Raw genomic sequence first — 20872 nt, 5'->3', positions numbered from 1 at the left:
AAAATAAACTGTTACCAGAACTAGCAAGAAAAGAAAAATGAAGAGTGTTACCAAACGTGTTCTGCTCTATTATTATTATTCCCGAGGAACCAAAAAAATTCAAAATCAAAATCACTCCACAGGAGCATTCTGAAGGCAGCCTAAATTGCCCCCAAAACTAAAAAAACAGCCAAACTGTAGGCTCAAAAAGAACTTGTAGCCAACAGAACATCCGAGAAGCAGCCCATCATCAGTGGCTTTGTCATGGCACATAACAGAGATATTGAATACAATTAGGTAACAGGGATCTAATCACGAACGAGCAACTAGCGACCATGCAGCACAAAAACACCAAGGGATAATACTAGCGTGTTCCCAAGAAAGCGAGGATCATCAGTGAACTACCCTGTTTTAATGGAGGGGATATAACCACTCTTTTTCAATAAACTAGAAAGGTAGTTTAACAAAACAGTACAAACTGTTCCAAAGGGGAAGCTAAATTTCACAAGGAATACAACCTTCTCTCATGACCTACGCGAAATCAAAAGAACCCATCAACCATACAAATACCATCATCACCAAACATCTCATAGTGAATATACGAGAGGGCAGTTGATAAGTAGAGGGAGAGGAGAGAGACGAAGAGACAGCGACAACACTACTAACCACTGTTCAATTTACATGGCATGAATCCAACCCACTAAAATCATCTCACATCTCAGCTTCCCTAGACTCCACTAGACTCAATCGCCGCCTTCACTTTCTGCATCAGAATAGGAACCTCACATTGCAAATTACCTTTAGTATATCAACATATTCTACCCAGATGATAAAAAGCATGCATAACGCCATCACCTGGAGTCATTAGGACCACGCCATGACCAAAGCACCTCCTAAGCTTCTGCAACAACGCAAGAAACATCACAAAAATGTCACTCACAATAGCAGGTATCACCTCAAAACTAAACAAAATAACTTTATTACTGTTTTGTGCTAATAGGAGAAGTGGTGAGAAAGGACATGCATAATCTAGGTCTTGTACCAAGTATGACCTCGGACAGAGCCTATTGGATCCTTGCGCAAACCCCATTTAGCTGAGAATCTCCAGACGTGCTGGGTTGTGCTGCCTCTTTCCTCTTACTATATTTCATTTTTAATCTTTCTTTTTTCTATTTATTTCACATCTTTCAATTGTCTTTTTCTTTTTTATTTCCCATCTTTTCCCCCATCCCTCTTTCCCCATTTCCCTTTTTGGTTAGAACTTTGTTTTCCCTACTTTATTTTGTTTGGATCCATGTAGCCGACCCCATTAAGTTGGGATATGGCTGAGTGTTATTGTACTGTTTTTGCTAATATTTCTTTTGGACTTTCCACATTACACGACACAAGCATTATGATGGCAAAGATTGTATAATTGGCTAAGCCATCACAAAATAGTAAACCCTCTTTTAAGGGATTGACTTTCAAGCTGGAGGGGAGAAAAGGTTGGAACACATTCATGGAATTCGTTTGCAGATACACCAGAAGGCTACTTCAAAACTTAACACAATCAACTCTGCAAGAACAAAGCTGAATGAATTAAAAATTAAGAATGCATACCCTTCAGTTGATAATTAAAAAGAATTAATGAGCCACAAATAAACATAGAGGAGAAATAAGAAAAGGGTTGCAAGATATTCATGGAATAATGGTGCACAGCAAAGCAAACAGGATTTTCATTTTTAAAGATGCTCCTGAATGAATACATGGCCCCAACTATATTCTTATTTTAAAGAATTCATGGCCCACAAAAAAGAAATTTTGAGACTATATCTCAGTATAGAGAAACAGCTATGAAACAACAACTCAGCCTTCTCCCAATAAAATGGGGTTGGCTACATCTCGGCTCTATTCGAGGTCATACTTGAAACACTAAGCTATGCATTTCTTTCCCCACCACTTCTCCTAAGGTCATTTTAGGTCTGTCCCTGGCTCTTTTAGTTCCTTCAATCTGAATCCAGTCATTCCTCTGTACTGGAGCATCCAAAGGCCTCCGTTGAACATGACCATGCCAGCTCAAACAACTTTCTTGTAGCTTATCATGTATCCAAGCTACTCCCAAACCAGCTCTAATATGATCATTCCTTAATCCTTCCTAGTATTGCCACTCTTCCATCTCAATATCCTTATCTCCGCTACACTGAGTTTATCTATATGATGCATCTTAACATGATACTAAAATCCTCATACACTGTCAGTAAGGGAGCACAATTGTTTTGACTGATTTAACAACACATAAAGCACAAGGCATTCTAAAAGAGGCAAAATACACTGATTCAAAATTAAACCAGAAAGTGATGCAGACTTTTAGAACCGGTAAAATATTGGATTCTGTTTGAAGTATTGGACCAGTTTTCGTTTATTCTTGTAATATGTCCAGATACATTGTACCACATGCAAGAAAAAGGCCCGAGTCAGCCTTAGGTAGCATGCCATATTTGTCACTTCCTTAATCTCTATAAATAAATGGCCACTGTCACCATGACAAGCCAACATAATTCTCAAATTTTTCTTTTTCCTACAATTCTTCTTGGTATCAAAGCATAATTCTTTTTGAACTTTTTTCGATCTCTACAAAGGTCAGCCCCCCATAACAGAGGCTTCGGCCTCCCAAGGCTGAGCATGGGCACCTAAACATCATGCAGCCTTCATCACTGACCACTAACACCACCACCACGCTTATCGCCGCCGCCACTAGGGCTCAGCACCCATAAAACAGGGGCCCAAGCCCCCTTGCTGAGGCTCTGCCTCCTTTCTCGACTTCACCAGGGCCTTCTGCCCTCAGTCGCTGCACACCAGGGCCCTCGCCCTCTGATTTGTGTCACCAATCAACACCGCCAGGGGCCCCAGCCCCCTTTCCACCGCTGTTTGACACCCCAGGGGCTAACCCTCTCCCTTGCGCCGCTGTTTGACGTCGCCAGGGGCCAAGAACTTCTCTTTCATCCTCGTTTGTCATTGGCTGGGGCTTCCGCCCCCTCTTTTGCTGGTATCCAACACTACCAGGGCCTCTAGGCCCCTTCATCCTCTGCCGCAGGGCCTCCCAGGCCTCTCTGCCTTCTCTGCTGCCTACGACAGGGGCTGCCAGGCCCCTCCGCCTCCTCTGCTGGTTGCAACAGGGGCTCTGCTATTTGTGTCAGGCCTCAGGCCCCCTCCGCCTCTTCTGCTGGTTGAGACAGGGACTCCCAAGCAAGGCCTCTTGGGCCCTATACTTCATGCGACAGGGATTCCTGCTGTGTGCAAGATCTCTTGGGCCACCTGTTATCATCCAGCCCACTGCCATGACCCGGATATAGTTGCTGCCCGGCTATTTCTTATATATATATATGCTGCTGCCATATTTTTTATTGGATTTCCTTGGACTTCCTCAGCCACCAAATCAGTGAGTGCTCTTGATTCCCTTATTATTTTTCTCAATACACATAATGGAGGGTTCTTCTACATCTACAGGGGGAGTTGAGGATGGTGTGGTGAGTCGTATTGGAACCCATGGCCATAACCTTACTCTCCCAATTGGACCAACTAAGCTGAATGACACCAACTACCTGACTATGCTCACGATCCGTGGAAACAATTTATTGGGATACGTGACTGGTGATACTCCCAAACCGTCTGAAACTGTGGCTGCTAAAACCTGGCTGGATAATGATGCTCTTGTGATGTCATTTTTATTGAATTCTATGGAATCCACCATTAGCCCTAGTTTTGTTCTTTTGAACTCAGCCAAGGAGTTGTGGGATGCTGTTAAACAGACCTATGCACAGTCAAACAACTACGCTCAAATTTATGAGTTGCGTAGACAAGTCTGGGAAACTACACAGAAGGAGCTATCACTCCCTGCCTACTACTCTGCACTTGACAACCTATGACATCAATTGGACTTCCATCATCCTGTTGCCATGTCCTGTACTGCCAATGCCAGTACCTTTCAGACAGAGCATGAGATGGAGAGTGTATGACTTCCTTACGAGATTGAACCCGGAATATGATCAGATCTGAGTTCAAGTACTCAGTCGTGACAAATTTTCCACCTTGCTTGAAGAATATAATCTTGTTCAGCATGAGGAGCATCGTCGGTCACTGATGATGCTTGCTATTCCTCCTACTTGATCATCTACTCCTCAGACTGATTCCACTAAACCGTCTGATCCTGGTAAAGAGCCGATTAAGTGTGATTATTGTGGCCGTCCCCGACATACCAAAGAAACTTGTTGGAAGCTTCATGGTCGCCCTAAAGGGGGAGGTCGTGATGGGAAACAAGGCAGTTCCTGTTCTCAGGCTCATATGGCTGATACTTCTGATATCACCACTACTGCACCTACTGTTACTTCACCTTTCACCTCAGATCAGCTGCTGGCTCTACAATGTATGATGACTCAGATAGGCCCTGCTGTTCCTCCAACCTCAGCATCTTCCACTTCCCATCTAGTCCAGTTAGGTATATTCCCTGCTTCCTCTCAGCCCAATCCTTCTTGGATCTTGGATTCTGGTGCCTCGGACCACATTACTAGCTCCTCGGATATGTTTCGTACCTATACACCCAATTCAAATAAGGACAAAGTCCAAGTTGCTGATGGGTTCCTTTCTGCTATTTCTGGTAAAGGCACTATCCCTTGCTCTCCTACTATATCCCTTCAGTCTGTTCTCCATGTCCCCTAACCTGTGTGCTAATTTGCTTTCAATTTATCGTCTTACCTCTGACCTCAACTGTTCTGTTCACTTCTTTTCTACTCATTGTGTTTTTCAGGACATGGTGACAGGGGCAACAATTGAAAGAGAGATGGGCTCCCTACCTAGATCCATCTCTTCCTGCAGTCTCTTCTCCAGCATCCTCTCCAATCTCTGTGCATACCCTCTGGCTGAAAGTGAACTACATCAATTCCACCAAGGGTACCATCTTTTGGGACACCCATCATACCTATTTTGCATCTTTTATTTCCATCTTTAATAAAACACTGTCCTCAAGGACGTTTCAGTTGTGATGTGAACGAACTTGCTAAGCACACCCGTTCCTCTTATTAACCTAGTGTAAATAAAAGTAATATTTCTTTTTCCATTGTTCATTCTGACTTGTGGGGTCCTTATTGCACTTACTCGGGGTGGGTATCGATGGTTTATTACTTTCATTGATAATTGCACTCGCCTCACTTGGGTGTATCTTCTTTGGCAAAAATCAGAGGCTTTTCCTTGTTTTCAATCCTTCCATAACATGGTTCGACCCATTTTAGTGCCCAGATCCGAGCCTTCCGCAGTGATAATGGGACGGAACATATGGACGGTTTGTTTCTCAAGTACCTTGATGATCATGGCATTCTATCCCATACTTCTTGTGCCTAAACTCCGGAGCAAAATGGTATCCTTGAGCGCAACCATCGGCATCTCCTTAATGTTGTCGAGTCTCTCATGTCTACTACCAATGTTTCTAAGTTCTATTGGGGTGATGCAGTTCTCACTGCTTCCTTCCTTATCAATAGGGTTCCCTCTGCTGTTCTAGACTTCAAAACCCCGGTCAGTCAGCTTCCCAACCCTGCTTTGGCCATCCATCTTCCCTCCAGAGTGTTTGGTTGTGTCTGTTTTGTCCACAACTCCTCTCCTACTTGTTATAAATTAGACCCTCGTGCATTCCGGTGTATTTTCATTGAGTACTCCACCTCTTAAAAGGAGTACCAATGCTATCACCCTCCAACTCGACAATTGTTTGTCACGATAGATGTCACTTTTCATGAAGAGGAGTCTTTCTATCCGACATCTGTTCAGGGGGGCATCTTGAGGACGAAATGCCTCCACATGAAAATTCCCTAACCACCCCTCTTGTTATTGATACTGTTCCGCTTCAAAGGGAGAAAAAATGATTTCAGGGACAGAGCTCATTACGTATTCTCGCCGCAGAGAGAAAGCTGCTCCTACCTTACCATGTTCTCCAACGCCTCCAGAACCAGTTCTTGAGCATATACAAGGTAATAGTCCTTCTTCTCACAATGATCTTCCTATTGCTCTTAAGGAAGGGAGTTAGATCCTGCACCCGACACCCCATTTCTACTTTGTTTTTTATAAATCTTTGTCTCCCACCTATCGTGCTTTTGTTTCCTCTTTATCCTCTGTGTCTATCCCAAAAGGTTGGAAAGAAGTTATCTCCGATCCTAAGTGGAAAACTGCTATGATGGAGGAAATGCAGGCCTTGAAAAAAAATGATGCTTGGGAGCTTGCATCTTGTCCTAAAGGGAAAAAAACCAGTTGGATGCAAGTGGGTGTTTACAGTGAAACAAAATGCAGATAGAACCATTGCCTGTTATAAGGCCAGATTGATTGCCAAAGGATTCACTCAGACCTATGGCATTGATTACCAAGAAACTTTTGCCCCAGTTGCAAAAATGAACTCTATTTGAGCCTTGTTATCTTATGCTGCAAACCTTGGATGGAGTCTTCAGCAATTGGACGTAAGGAATGCATTTTTGTATGGTGATTTTGAAGAGGAGGTTTACATCAATATTCCTCCGGGTTTTGACTCACCCACTACAATTGGCAAAGTATGCAGACTCCAAAAATCCTTTTATAGTTTGAAACAATAACCTCGTGCCTGGTTCGGCAGGTTTCAAAAGGCTATGAAGAAGTTTGGTTTCAAACAGAGCAATGCGGATCATGCCTTTATTTTCAAACACCGAGTAGGCAAGATCACTATACTTATTGTGTATGTGGATGATATAGTGATCAATGGTGATGATGAGGCAAAAATCTCTCTCCTGAAAACTCGTCTGGCAGCTGAGTTTGAGACTCAAGATTTGGGACATCTCAAATATTTCTTGGGAATTGACGTGGCCCGATCTAACAAAAGAATCTTCATTTTTCAAAGGAAGTACATCTTATACCTCCTTGAAGAAACAAGGATGCTTGGTTGTAAACTTGCAGACTCTCCTATAGAAGTTAACCACCAACTCAGGAGCACAGGTGGCGACTCTGTGGACAAAGAGCGATATCAACGCCTTGTAGGAAGGCTTATTTATCTGTCCCACAGCAGGCCTAAGATTGCCTATGCTGTGGGTATTGTCAGTCGTTTACTACATGACCCGAAGGTTGCACCTTGAGGCAGTAGAATTATATGATACTTGAAGTCAGCACCAGGGGAAGGTATCTTTACTGATGCTGACTGGGCTGGTTCCATTGATGACCGCCGATCCACTTTTGGTTATTGTACATTTCTTGGAGGGAACCTTGTTACTTGGCGAAGCAAAAAAAAAAACCAGTTGTTTCCGGATCCAATGTTGATGCCAAATACAAGGCAATGACTCAAGGAGTGTGCGAACTTATGTGGCTAAAAGGGCTTCTCAGTGATCTAAAATTGATTCCGGAACGACCTATGAATCTTTACTGTGACAACAAAGCTACGATTAGTATAGCTCATAATCCAGTCCAACATGACAGGACAAAGCATATTGAAATTGACCGACATTTCATCAAGGAAAGGATTGAAGATGGTCTGATATGCACTCCATTTGTTACAACAGAGAACCAGCTGGTAGATGTTTTTACCACAGGGTTGTCTGTTATGTCTTTCCACCCTAAAGAAGCTGATTTCATGGACATTGATGGAAGAGCCAAAGAGAGGAGGCAGCAGTGGGTCTTAATCATGGTTATCACTTTCACTTCATTTCCTAAAATTTCAGCCGAAATTTTCTACTTGGCCACCTGACCAAAAAGTTTATGGTTTTTTTTTTTTAATTTCATTTCAGAAAAATGAAAGTTTGGACATATTTTGGGCTTTTTTGAAATTCAATTTCGGCCGAAATGGAAATCCACCCAGATTGCAATTATAGTCCCCTTGTCAGGTTTTCTCTTACCCTGTACATAAATATATTTGTAAACATAGGGACCAAAAAGTAAAACTGAAATTCCTGAATGAGATGAGTGAACATATATGCAATAGACAAAATGGCCACCAAAACAAAATTTATACTGAGGTATTATTTGTAACGGGTTTTTCTAATGTGCCCAACAAGTAGTAAGTAGGAAAACAGGATTTAATCAACACTCTATGAAGTCATCAGCCCTATCACATGGCTGCTAAATTTAGCCAAGGCTTTCATTCATGCAACATCACCTTAATCCTCCAACATACACATTCTAATCAAATTTTAGCGCAGTTAGCAATCCAATGATTGCAGAATCTGAGTTCACATAACACAAAAAACAGCACAGCAGGTTCTTTTTTGGATAGAATGTAGACTTTTGAGAAGATAGGAATTCTAACCTCTTGGGCATGCTAGATATGGCAAACGATCCCAAGGCAACCATACCTAAAATCTTAAGAGGTTGAAATCCAACAAGCGTGACCCATTCTTTTGCCATCTGTGTGGTATAACTGTACAAGTACTGAGTGTTGCAGCTTCTAATCTAACAAGAATGTACTTGAAGTCTTCATAGAACACTTGGCATACAAGAAGAGTATTAAAAGAAAGTTCATATGCATTTATCTCATTGATCATCAAAACATGTACCAACACATGAACACTAACTCCAGCAATTTCAATCACTTGACACCAGAAAATCTAAACTGGAGAGAAAATGAAAACACCCCACATGGGGAGGGGGGTTGGTAGGAGTATCACACATGTCAAATCCTCTAAAAAACAAACCCTTAAAACTGCAGAGGTATTATTTATATGACCTACTTTCAAAACCCCTCCCCTGATTCCCAATTGGTTTTTGTTTTCATGAATCGAACACCAGAACGGGTTTAATTGCCAAAAAAAAAAATTTAAGGGATTTCGAAGATGCCTATGAGAGATTAGGGATTTTGCAGGGAAAAGAAGAAGAAGAAGAAGCAGAAGAGAGAAATGGAACTAACCCAAGATGTTTTCTGTGTGAGTTGTAGGCGGTGGAGATTTTGAGCGGGCGAGCTTGAGGTTGGAGGAATAGCGCTGGTGCTTGGAGGTTCCTTCGAGCGGGCGAGCATGAGGTTGGAAGAATAGCGCTAGAGCTTGGAGGTTCCTGTAGATCCCAAATGGCGAGCTTAAGGTTGGAGGAATCAGCACTGAAGTCGAGTTGCAGAACTCAAGTTGCAAAAGTCAAGTTGTAGAGGTCGACCTTGTGAGATTTTACGGTTTCTCTCAGGTTTTGTTGGAAAATTCCATCAATACCCCTACGGTACTTAAGTTGGACGTTGTTTCCCAATTTTTGGTAGAATCAATTCTAAAATGTGAGACTCAAAAGCTTGCCAGAATCTATTATATCACCTGGTCCATTTCAAAAAATTACAGAAACGGACTGGACAACCCATACATAATCTATTTCAATTCTGCCCCCAGAATCAAAAAAAAAAAAAAAAAACACTAGAATCCATTTTTTGGAAGGTTACCATACAGATCCTTATTTATCTGTCCCACACCAGGCCTGAGATTGTCTATGCTGTGGGTATTGTCAGTCGTTTCTTACATGACCTGAAGGTTGCACCTTGAGGCAGTGTATAGAGTTACGATACTTGAAGTCAGCACCAGGGAAAGGTATCTTTACTGATGCTGACTAGGCTGGTTCCATTGATGACCGCCAATCCACTTTTGGTTATTGTACATTTCTTGGAGGTAACCTTGTTACTTGACGAAGCAAAAAAAACCAGTTGTTTCCAGATCCAATGTTGAGGCCAAATACAGGGCAATGGCTCAAGGAGTGTGCGAACTTATGTGGCTAAAAGGGCTTCTCAGTGATCTAAAACTGACCCCGAAACAAACTATAAAGCTTTACTATGACAACAAAGCTACGATTAGTATAGCTCATAATCCAGTCCAACATGACAGGACAAAGCATGTTGAAATTGGGAACATTTCATCAAGGAAAGGATTGAAGATGGTCTGATATGCACTCCATTTGCTACTACAGAGAACAAGCTGGTAGATGTTTTTACCACAAGGCTGTCTATTAAGTCTTTCCACCCTATTGTTTCTAAGTTGGGCATGTGTGATATATGGCTTGGTCTGAAACTTCTGCTGCAAAATATCTTCAAACTTTCAATAATAGAAAAATCATCTCCTGTAATAACTATATCATCTACATAAACCACAAGGAATATTTTCCCTACACTAGATCAGCGGAAAAACACAGAATGATCACTAGCACACCATGTCAGCCCAAACTCTAACACAACCTCAGTAAAACTGTCGAACTAAGCCCGAGGGGACTGTTTCAAACCATATAATGACTTCTTCAGCTTGCACACCAAACTAGACTCCCCCTATGCAACAAACCCAGGAGGTTGCTCCATATAAACCTCCTCATTAAGACCTCCATGTAAGAAAGCATTCTTAACATCTAATTGGTACAATGGCCAATGAGAAGTAGTAGCCAGGGAAATCAAAATAGGACAGAAGTAAGCTACGCCACAGGAGAAAAGGTATCCAGGTAATCTACACCATATACCTGGGCATAGCCCTTTGCCACAAGATTGGCCTTCAAACGAGCCAAGGACCCATTAGGGTTCACTTTCACCACATACACCCAATGACAAGCAATGGCAGATTTACCTGAGGGTAAGGGAACAAGATCCCAAGTCTGATTCTCTTCCAACGCCAACAATTCCCCATTCATAGCAGCCCTCCAACAAGGATGAGATAATGCCTCTACAACAGACTTAGGAATAGGATGATTCTCAACAATATTTAAACAAGAATGGAAGGTGGAAGACAAACCAGCATAGGACACAAAGTTAGAAATGGGGTATTGGGTACAACTTCAAACACTCTTACGATGAGCAATAGGAATATCAAGATCAGAAGGAGGTTCCAAAGGAGTAGTACCTATTGCAGCATCTGCTGGTGAAGAAGTAGATGGAGTAGAATTCGCGGGAACAGGGGGAGCCAATACTTTCTTGTAGTGACGTTGAAACACAATAGGTGGAGGTAGAGGTGATGAGGCAGTCTGCGGAACATGGTTAACAATAGACTGAACAATGGAAACAGAAAGATCATCATCCAACTTAGACACAGTAAAAGACGAACCATCATAAAGGGTGGATTCAAAGAAGGAAACATTAGCAGTAAAAAAATATTTTTGTAACTCAAAAGAATAACAACGATAACCCTTTTGAGTGCGAGAATAACCAACAAACATACACTTGAGAGCTTTAGGATCCAACTTGGAAACACCAGGACGATGATCATGAATAAAACAAACACTGCCAATTACCCGTAGTGATAAACCAAACAATGATATAGAAGGAAACAACAAAGAAAAGGGAATATCACCACGTAAAACAGAGGAAGACATGCAATTAATGAGGTAACATGAGGTTAAAACAACATCTGCCCAAAAGGATTTAGCCACTTTCATCTCAAATAAAAGAGAGCGAGTCACTTCCATTAAATGCCTATTCTTCCTCTCAGCCATACCATTTTGTTGTGGGGTGTAAGCACAAGAAGATTGATGAATAATACCACATTGAATCATAAATTCAGAAAAAAAGGGCAGAAAAATACTCCTTAGCATTATCACTACGAAGAATACGCAAAGGAGTCTGAAATTGATTATTTACTTCATTCACAAAAGCACAAAAGATAAAAAATAACTCAGAACGATCTTTCATTAAATAAAGCCATGTAACCTTGGAATAGTCATCAACAAAGGTTACAAAGTAACAAAAACCCAACTTAGAAATGATAGGACACGGACCCCATACATCTGAATGAACTAAAAAAGGTTGGTCAGACCGATATTGACTCTAGGAGGATAACTCACATGGTGAAGTTTCCCAAACTAACAGAGACTCACAATTTAAACTAGAAAGTGATCGAAAACGACTATCAAGAAGCTTCAAACTCTCCAACGAAGGATGACCCAAACGACAATGAACCTGGTGGGGTAACGCTACACCGGTACACGCCATAGATGAAGTGTCCTCAAGTATATAAAGCCCCCCCAACTCATGACCTCTACCAATCATCTTCTTCGTCGTAAGATCTTGAAATACACAAAAGTCAGAGAAAAAGGTTATAGAACAGTTATAGGTTTTGGTAAACCGATTAACAGATAAAAGATTGAAAGGGAAATCAGACAAATAGAGAACTAAAGACAAAGACAAAGAAAGTGTAACATGAACAGTGTCAGTACCAGTCACTTTAGCTAAGGAACCATCAGGCATCAGCTAAAGTAACACTAGATGAAGACTTTTGGAAGGAGGAAAGTATACCTGAAACACCAGTCATATGATCCAAAAGCCCTGAACCAATGATCCAGGGACGAGATGTAGTAGTCGAAAGACACGTAGTGGCATTACCTGTCTGAACAAAGGTGGCAGTTGGAGGCTGGGCTGACTAAGAAATCTGGAATTGGGTAAATCGAGCATACTCCTCATCAAACATCTTCACGGTCTTACCCTCAGGCTGTGGAGATGTAGAAACAGCAGACTCAGTAGTAGTGGCAGAATTGGCAAACTGTTGCTGAGATGTTTTCCATGAAGTTTCCGACAAAAGCGTTGGATATGTCGTGAACGACCATAATGGTGACAAGTCTTCACTGAATTCGAACTATCAGAAGCATCCTGAGTACCCAAAGTATGTGGTTTACAACAACCAGCCCCACGACCATGGCCACCATTACCAGCCCTACTATTAGGCCCACGGTTAGGTGGAAAAGAGGCCAAAGCCGATGTATCAACAACAGTAGTGTTCTCACGAGAAACACATAGAACCCTATAAAAAGTTTCAGACAGTGTGGCAACCTTGTCGCCACCAAGAATGTGGGAATGGACCGAATCAAACTCCTTCCCAAGTCCTCCCAAAAATCCCATAACAGCAAGCTGCTCCCGCTGACTTTGCATTTGTTCCACATTAGAAGTTATAGGAAGTAAGGAATTAAGCTCCTCATACATCCTCTTAAAATCAGCAAAGTATTGGGTCAAAGGAAAGGACAACCCTTTCGATCAACCCTGTAGAACTCCTAAGACAAGTCATAAATACAGGAACGATTGTTTTGTCCAGAGTACAAAACATTATGATACTCCAAAAACTCCTTAACAGTATCAATATGGGTCACCAAGTCGACAATTTGATTTTCCATAGAATTTAGCATCTGTCCCAAGATTTTAGCATCAATAGTATCCCATAACGGGTCATCATCAGGTTTAGTCTTAAATAAATGATCCTACTAATCACGTCCGGTCAAAACCAACTTAACAATTTTCTTCCATTGTTGAAAGCTGGTGATCCCCTCCAATTTCTTTTCAGTAATACGATTGGAGGAGGAAGAGAAACCTCAGTCATCACATTCTTCGAAGTATCACCAATTCACAGCCAAAAGATGGAGTGAGATTGCACAAAAGAAGAGGTGAAAATTCTGCCAGAGAACCTTGACAAGAAAATTGAGTCCAACCAAATCTGAACCATACTCTACAGAAAATAAATTTCTGCCCTTCAATAACTCCCGAAAAATCCAGCAAGCTTCAAATATTGCAACAATCTCAAATAAACCAGACCAAAAATCGATGAATCTCCAGGGAGAAGAAAAATTCAATCTCAAAAGAAGAATCAAAACAGAAAAATAACTGCTGCAGTACCTTCTAAAAAATCCAGCAAACACAAAAATAGATTCCAAAACCTCCACCAAAAATTCGATTATTCTCCCTGGGAAAAAATCAATCTCAAGACCCTGACAAGGTGCTGCCGATAGATGCTCCTCCAATTCCAGCGCAACCTTCACTCCATAAACCACCAAAAACCATAAAGTGAGACCTAGTTCTTACTTTAGATCATGAACTAGTCTCTAAACAGTCCAGAAATACAGCATATGGTGTTGCACCCATAGTTGTCATGGCGTCCTGGCGCTGGAGAAACAAGCATATCGAGCTTTGACATGGATGATGTACAAATATCGCCCGATATGGCCTCCATGGCGGTGCCATGCCATACCACGATATATGGGCATATCGTCGATATTAGTGTATAAAACTTAGGTTTTAAATTTTATTTTTTTTTAAAACCATTTAAGAGCTTAAATGCTTTTTCCTTGATTTGTATTGGACACATTAACATAAAAAAATTAAAACCATTAAACAGTACACTATAGTACTATACCCTAATTTTGAAACACTATTACTAATTGGAATTGGAATTTGGGAGATTTTAGAAATCGCAAAGTGAAAGGTCAAGACAGAGACACAGAGACTGAAGGAGTTAAGAAGACGAAGAAGTGAGAGAAGAAGAAGAAGAAGAAGAACTGAAGAAGACGTAGAAGTGAGAAGAAGAAGAAGAAGAACTGAAGCTTCAGTTCCTGCAACTCTCGGCAAGTTTGAACCCCTCTGGCAACCTCCAGGTAAGTAATTTTTTATTTTCTTTTTATTTGGTTCTTCTTCATCTTCTCCAATCTCCTCCCAGTCCTCCGGCAACTCGATCCTTCTTCTTCAGTTCTTCTTATTCTTCTTCTTCTTCTTCTTCTTCTTCTTCAGTTCTTCGTCTTCTTCACTTCCGGCAACTCTCTCCTTCAGTTCTTCTTCTTCTTCTTCTTCGTCTTCTTAACTTCTTCTTCTTCAGTTCTTCTTCTTGCCTTGCAGTTGCAGGCTTGCACACAGTCAGAGACCTCAGTTTTTTTTTTTTTCTTTTTTCTTCTTCTTGCCTTGCAGTTGCAGGCATGCACACAGTCACAGACCTCTCAGTTTTTTTCTTTTTTCTTTTTTCTTTTTCTTGCCTTGCAGTTGCAAGCTTGCACACAGTCGCAGACCTCTCAGTTTTTTCTTTTTTCTTTTTTCTTCTTCTTGCCTTGCAGTTGCTGGCTTGCACACAATCATAGACCTCTCGGTTTTTTGTTTCTTCTTCTTGCCTTGCAGTTGCAGGCTTGCACATAGACAGAGAACGTGTTTTTTTTTTCTTCTTGTTGCCTTGCACACAGCCACACAGCCACACACAGAGACAAGGAGAGAGTCGAGAGACAAAAGGGGGCGGGGGGGGGGGGGGGAGGGATTTATTACAGCCAGTAGTTCTCTCTGTTTTTTCTTTTTTTTTTTTTTTTCTGTTCTTCTTGCCTTGCAGTTGCAGGATTGCACAGTCACAGAGAAGGTGTTTTTTTTTATTTTTTCTTCTTCTTACCTTGCACACAGCCACACATACACAACAGAGACAGGGAGAGAGTCAAGAGACAGGGGGGGGGGGGGGAGGGATTTATTACAGCCAGTAGTCCATCACTCTCACACACACAACAGCAGCAAGCACATATTCAACTCCATAATTTCAGTTTTTTTTTCCCTTCAGCTTAATGTTAATCTGCTAAAAACCAGTCCTTTGATATTGTGTTTTCCACCCTAGCTCAGGACTTATCTCAATTCTCCATAATTTCAGTCTATGTTTTCATACTTTCATATACACTAATGGATATTACACTTTCATGAATTAAACCATAGTATATTAATAGTACACTTTCATGTTGATTTTTGATGTTATAGGATATATATTATAGCATACTAAATGACATTAAAAATAGAGAAACTAAAAAATAAAACATGGTCGACATGATCGCCATGGCGGGCGACATGTCGATGTATCGACGTGACACCCCTCCACCAACTTGGATCGCCGTGACAACTATGGTTGCACCCCTTCAAACAAAAGAAATAAGAAGCTGCAAAACCTCTAATCTGAAAACACCCCCTCAACGTTGATAGATGCCTTGACAGAAGAGAAGATAATAGTCGCAGAGAGCTGTAGCAGTGCCTATAGCTCTGATACCATTTAAATTACAGCAGAAAAAGAAGAGAAAACAAGAGAGGAAGAGAAACACGATCGTATTGTCTTTTGGAAAAGAAGAGTTAATTCTCTTCCCTCAGAATTTCATTAAAATAAACATCACAAAGGGTATAACAGTAAAACACCCATAGACTTAAGTAAATAAAACAGGACCAAACTGCTCCTTTCCTTTCTCCTCTCAGTATTATTAGCTTTCTGGCGCTAATACCGAGAGTCCCACTCCCGATAACATGTTCTAACCCGTAAAACCGAAGCCGAACCGATTAGGCCTCAGTTTGGTCTGGATCGGGCTCAAGCGGCTCGGTCCGGCCCGTTTTTTACCAGTTCAGTTTAGGCTTTGACACCCTTAATTACAACTATATTTATAGCCACAATGGCTGGACATAGAAACTAAAATCAAAGTCAAACTAGGACCCAAACTAAAACTAGGATTCAAAGCTAAATCCCAATTAGGATTACAACTCTAAATAGAACTCAAATAAAAGACCAAGTAAAATTTACATAAGCTCTAAACCTAATCCCACGATTTAGCACTGGTGTAGGGGAAATCCCTAGACTTACTACTGCTGGTGTAGGGGTGGCTGGATTTAGACAGCCAATCTACATCACAGCTGGAGGGAAGATCGGTGAGCAATGACAGAGACACGCCAAGACAATTTAGAGTTTATATCCAGTTGCCCTCACCAGCCAAGGCCCAAGCATGGGGTTTGCATTTTGTTGTTCCATAACTTAATGATTATTTATTTGTTGAACTGATGGAATTTGGAGCTCTATTTTGGGTATGCAAAAAATAACATTTAGTTCCAGATCTTGTAAAGCCTTTTTGCCCAGAATCTTATTGTCAGGTTTGGAGTATGCTAAAATCTAATGTATATACCAACACACCTTACTTTCAGGGTTTTATGTTATTTTACCTTTTTACCTCCTGCGTACATTATGACCCTTCCCAGACCCCGCAGTGGCAGGAGCCTCGTGCACTGGGTATGCCCTTTGTTTTTACCCTCTTAGGGTTGTAACCATATTATAAATAAAGATGACTCTGTCATTAGTGACAAGTCGAATTATTCCCTAAACCTCTTATTCTCAACTAAAATAAACTTCCATCAACATTAAATAGCATGCCATGGTTCAAACAAATAACAACAATGAGACAAATCACTAGGAAATGGCACAAAGAACAACAAAGGCTTAAATTTAACCAGGATGGAAATTTGAATTTTAAAAATTTACCCATTAAGATTCAAAATTATAAAAAATTATGAGGCAATATATAATTAAATCAATGCGCAAACAAACTTGGTCTAAAAAGTGAAAATATTGATCAGGCAAACAAAGGTTGTTGAAACATCAGTATCTCAAATCATAATATGCTTCTGTGGCTAAATAGAATGCATACTTGAAGGTCACATAAATAAATATCACTTTCAACAAAATAAAAGACCAATAGCTTGGCAGAAAGGACGCACAAATTTTAACATATCCACCACATACATGTAACTCAATCACTTGGCTGTACCCTAAAAACTTTGGCTCACTACCAAGATCCATGCGGGACAACATCCTAAGTGGACGCATGAGGAATGAATGTTCAGAAAATAAGCTCACCACTAGAAGAAACTCATGTATTATCATATGTCAATCTAGGCAATATCGAATATCAGATTAATAACCACCAGAGAGCCCTCCTACCTGACAAAACCAATCCCACCATTGCTAACGAGCGAAGGACAAACAGACAGTAGAAATTTTAAAATTAAGAATGGCAAGTAAAATAATATCATAACTTTTTTTTTGGTAGGAAAACAATATCATATATCAATGAAGAAAAGACCAAACCTTTCTGTTCGTCCGAGGCATCGTGATACTCCTGCTCTTCCTCCGGCACCGGGTGCAGCTCGGCCTCCTTCTCGACCGTTGCCTTGGAGGTCGCCGCAGCATCAGGTCCAGCAGCAGGTCCGTCTTTCTCTTCAGGATATCTGACGACAACAACGGGGCAAACACAGTGATGGACGCAGTAATCGCTAACGCTACCAAGTCTTCCCTTGCTGCCGCGCCTAGAGGCGCCGAACCCTCGGCTGCCCATGATCATAGCACTCAACCCCAACCTCTCGACCTCCAAGCAGAGCCGCTCCTTCATGTCGTGGTCCTTGACAATATGAATCTTGAAAGGAATCTGGGCGTCCACCAAAGGCTGTGCCAGATCGGTAGCTTTAGTGGTGGTGAAGGCGTCGAAGTCGCTTTCGAGCTTCTGCTGGGATTCCTCATCAGTATCGACGGAGAGGTCAATGGAACCCCAGTCAGCCCCATAGAGGACGCTGGTGGGACGAACGTGAAGCAGGATCACGGCGTCGCCAGGGCGGAGGTAGTTCTGCACAGCCCAATTGACGGCGAATGCGCTTTCGTCGCTAAGATCAACAGCGATGGCAATCTTACGATTGGCCCCAGCGGTGGGTGTAAGAGCGGAAGGGGGTAGGAAGCGCGGGGACGAAGGTTGGATGGTGGGTGCCGGACGGTCGGATTCCGTCGGAGTTTGTTTCGAAAGCATGCTCGGAAAAAGCAAAAAATATTGGGGCTTCGGAACTTTACCAGGTGTGAAGGTCGGCTTTTCCGACAAAGTGGGGCGGAGTGAAGAGTTCTTTTGTTTTGTTCTTCCCTTTTTCTTCTTATGTTGTCTTTAAATTTACCTTCTCTTGCTTTGTTTGTCGCCCTGTTTGTGTTGGTGTTGTCTGCAAGAGCAACTGTAATTCTGAAAATGAGCGCAACTGAGACACAGATGCAACGAGAGAGAGAGAGAGAGAGAGAGAGAGATTTGAGAAGGTAGCTTAGGCCATCTTTGGTATAGTTTTTATTTTTGATTTTTACCTTTAAAAACGTTTTTGGCTGTGTTTGATATCGTTTATGGAGCCAATTTCGATTAGACTGAAAAAAATCAAAAATCAAAAACCAAAAAAAAATCTAAAGCCGTTTATGGTTTTTCGTTGAAAATCATTTTTGATTATTTATGCGGGACTTTAATGAGCACGTGCTCATAGGTCTCAAAATCGAAGGATAAGAACGTCATTTCCACGTTTAATTAGAAATATCGATCTTCCTCCTCCAACGTCTGCTTCGTCCTCCTACGACCCCATCCCTTACTTTCATTGTTCTTATTTTTCCTGCAACTCCAGCCGCCCCCCTCATCTCCTTCTTCCTGCCTTTTCCCTCCAAAATCCGAGCTCACCAGTCTACCTTTCCAGCAGTGCCAGCACAGTATCACAGCCGTCGATTGCCAACCTTCCGGTCGAACAAGACGAACGGAGCTTATCGAATCGAGGGTATAGAACGAGACGAACGGGGCGAGTGCGATCGCGAAGCTTGCGGTGGAGATCAGATTTTGATTTCGCGTCAAAGACTTGGATGATACCAGACTCGCCACCAGCTGCCAGAAGTTTACCGTCGAAACGAAAAGTGGCGGAGTAAGCGACGTCGCTGAAAGAGGTGATCTTGAATTTGGATTCAAGAGTTCGGGAGTTGTAGAGGGTTACAGAGGCTGAGAATGTGGCAGCGAAGTCGTGTGGTGGGTCAGGAGAGAAATCAATGGAGGTGATGGCCGAAAGTAGGCCTGGGATTTGTTGGGTCTTAAAGGATCTCCAATTCTAGAGATGAAAAGGGTTTCTTTGGAGTGGGTTTTAACCGAGATTTCACAGGAAAGGTCTTCCCCAACTGGTCATCCGCCATTAGAGCTCTGGTTGAAATTTTTCTTACCCTCTTGACGCCAATGAGAGGATAAATTGAATATAGTGGTCTTGGGTCTACTGGGGCTATATCGTTTGGAGTTTAGTAATTTTTATTTTGATCTGTTTGTCTTGGATCTCTACTTGTTATAAATTTATTGGAGATTCACAGTTTTTGGCAGGTCATTTCTATTTGATCCATTTCTGATCAGTTTTTCCCAAAAACTTTGATGGTGGATTTCTTTGATTTTTTCCACAATCATATTCTCTGTCACAGCGATGTTACCTTCTGGAAGATGCAAGTAAGTTTTCCTCTGCTTCTCCCTCCAAATTCCCAAATAAAAATGAGATCTTGTGTCACCACCAACACTGTTGCCGATGCCGATGATGATGCTTCTTCATCTTTTCTTTTTCTTCATCAATCCAATTCAAAGTGGTGCATTTAGATTTTTATAAATCTTTCATCTACTCAAGAGAAACCATGGGGATTGATATTTTTTCCTCACAGACAGGGGAATGGAGGCAATCCACTGTGGTTGTCATTGGCCCTCGTGGCTCTCGCTGGAGCTCACTAATTAAAATCAGCACGATGATACCCAACAACTCGGTTCTGAGTTTATGCTTTGGGAAGGAAGATGGATAAAGGTGGTATCTCTCCACCCACCCATTTCAAAAAACTATTATGCACATAGGTATTCCAAACATATTTTTTTGTCTACAATCTATTCTGTGTAGTAGTTACCAAACAATTTTTATGTTTTAACCAAAAATGGTTTTCGCAAATGATTTTTGTTAAATAAATAAAAATCAAAACTAAAAAGCATACCAAAGAGAGCCTAATAGAGATGGGGAATGGGAGCCCAATAGGCCATTACTGTTTTTGGGTTTTTTTTTGTCATAAAAAGGGTTAAATGCAGAGGTGGAAAAATAACAGACGCGTGCGAATAAATGTGTGAGCTGATTCTGGCCATGTGGCTCATGATGTGGCAGCTTTGATTTGATTCTTATCAATGACTTTCTAATTACATTTTGTCTTGTTTTATCTCCACTTAGAAAACTCAAAATTTTCATTTTCTTCAATCATTAAAAAATCTTCTCAATATTGAGAAACCCAATATTGTCTTTTTGATGGAAACTAGAAAAACTAATCAAAATCTGGATCCTTGGAAGAGGTGGTTAGCCCCGCATGGTTCATATATTGTTGATCCTATTCATTCAGCTGGCGGTTTGGCATTATTCTGGTACAATGATATTCATATTGGCATCCTCTCAGCAACAGTAAACTATATTGATGCAAAGGTTTTCATCCCTGGCTATCCCTCATTTTATCTGACTTATGTTTATGGGGATCCAAGGAAACACCTTCGGCATGTGGTGTGGAATTCTATTTCTTCCCTATTTGGCTCTCACAGACATGACAGCTAGCTT

The 20872-nt window shown here is 41.4% G+C and overlaps 1 protein-coding gene and 1 long non-coding RNA gene across 4 annotated transcripts; one reads left to right on the top strand and one right to left on the bottom strand.

Annotated features, from left to right (window-relative positions):
- Nucleotides 1-528: 528 nt before the first annotated feature.
- Nucleotides 529-18460, bottom strand: LOC122642839 (universal stress protein PHOS34-like). Of its 3 annotated transcripts, none has more exons than XM_043836450.1 (3): nucleotides 17568-18460; nucleotides 835-880; nucleotides 529-742 (listed from the first exon to the last, which is right to left on the bottom strand). In XM_043836450.1, exons 1-2 carry the CDS (start codon nucleotides 18274-18276, stop codon nucleotides 873-875), a joined length of 717 nt encoding a protein of 238 aa, XP_043692385.1. In that variant the 5' UTR covers nucleotides 18277-18460; the 3' UTR covers nucleotides 529-742; nucleotides 835-872. The 3 variants fall into 3 exon arrangements, with proteins under 3 accessions (XP_043692385.1, XP_043692391.1, XP_043692381.1); XM_043836456.1 differs by having other exon boundaries at nucleotides 529-751; nucleotides 845-880; XM_043836446.1 differs by lacking the exon at nucleotides 835-880.
- On the top strand, nucleotides 4081-19007 carry LOC122642862. Its single transcript, XR_006330122.1, has 3 exons — nucleotides 4081-4091; nucleotides 12143-12147; nucleotides 18947-19007. It is a non-coding gene; the product is annotated as an uncharacterized LOC122642862 (long non-coding RNA).
- The last annotated feature ends 1865 nt before the right edge of the window (nucleotides 19008-20872 follow it).

The sequence above is a fragment of the Telopea speciosissima genome, chromosome 1 (assembly GCF_018873765.1).
Source record: "Telopea speciosissima isolate NSW1024214 ecotype Mountain lineage chromosome 1, Tspe_v1, whole genome shotgun sequence".
Taxonomy (NCBI): domain Eukaryota; kingdom Viridiplantae; phylum Streptophyta; class Magnoliopsida; order Proteales; family Proteaceae; genus Telopea; species Telopea speciosissima.
Note: the sequence above shows the minus strand (reverse complement) of the source record. Positions and strands in the feature narration are given on the sequence as shown.

Bases quoted from the DNA above. Each gene is read 5' to 3' on its own strand.
- LOC122642839 (XM_043836446.1), bottom strand. From the start codon at position 18,276: ATGCTTTCGAAACAAACTCCGACGGAATCCGACCGTCCGGCACCCACC. The intron at 743-17,567 runs GTTTGGTCTTTT...ATTCTGATGCAG, and splicing joins TGCCTCGGACGAACAGAAAG to AAAGTGAAGGCGGCGATTGA.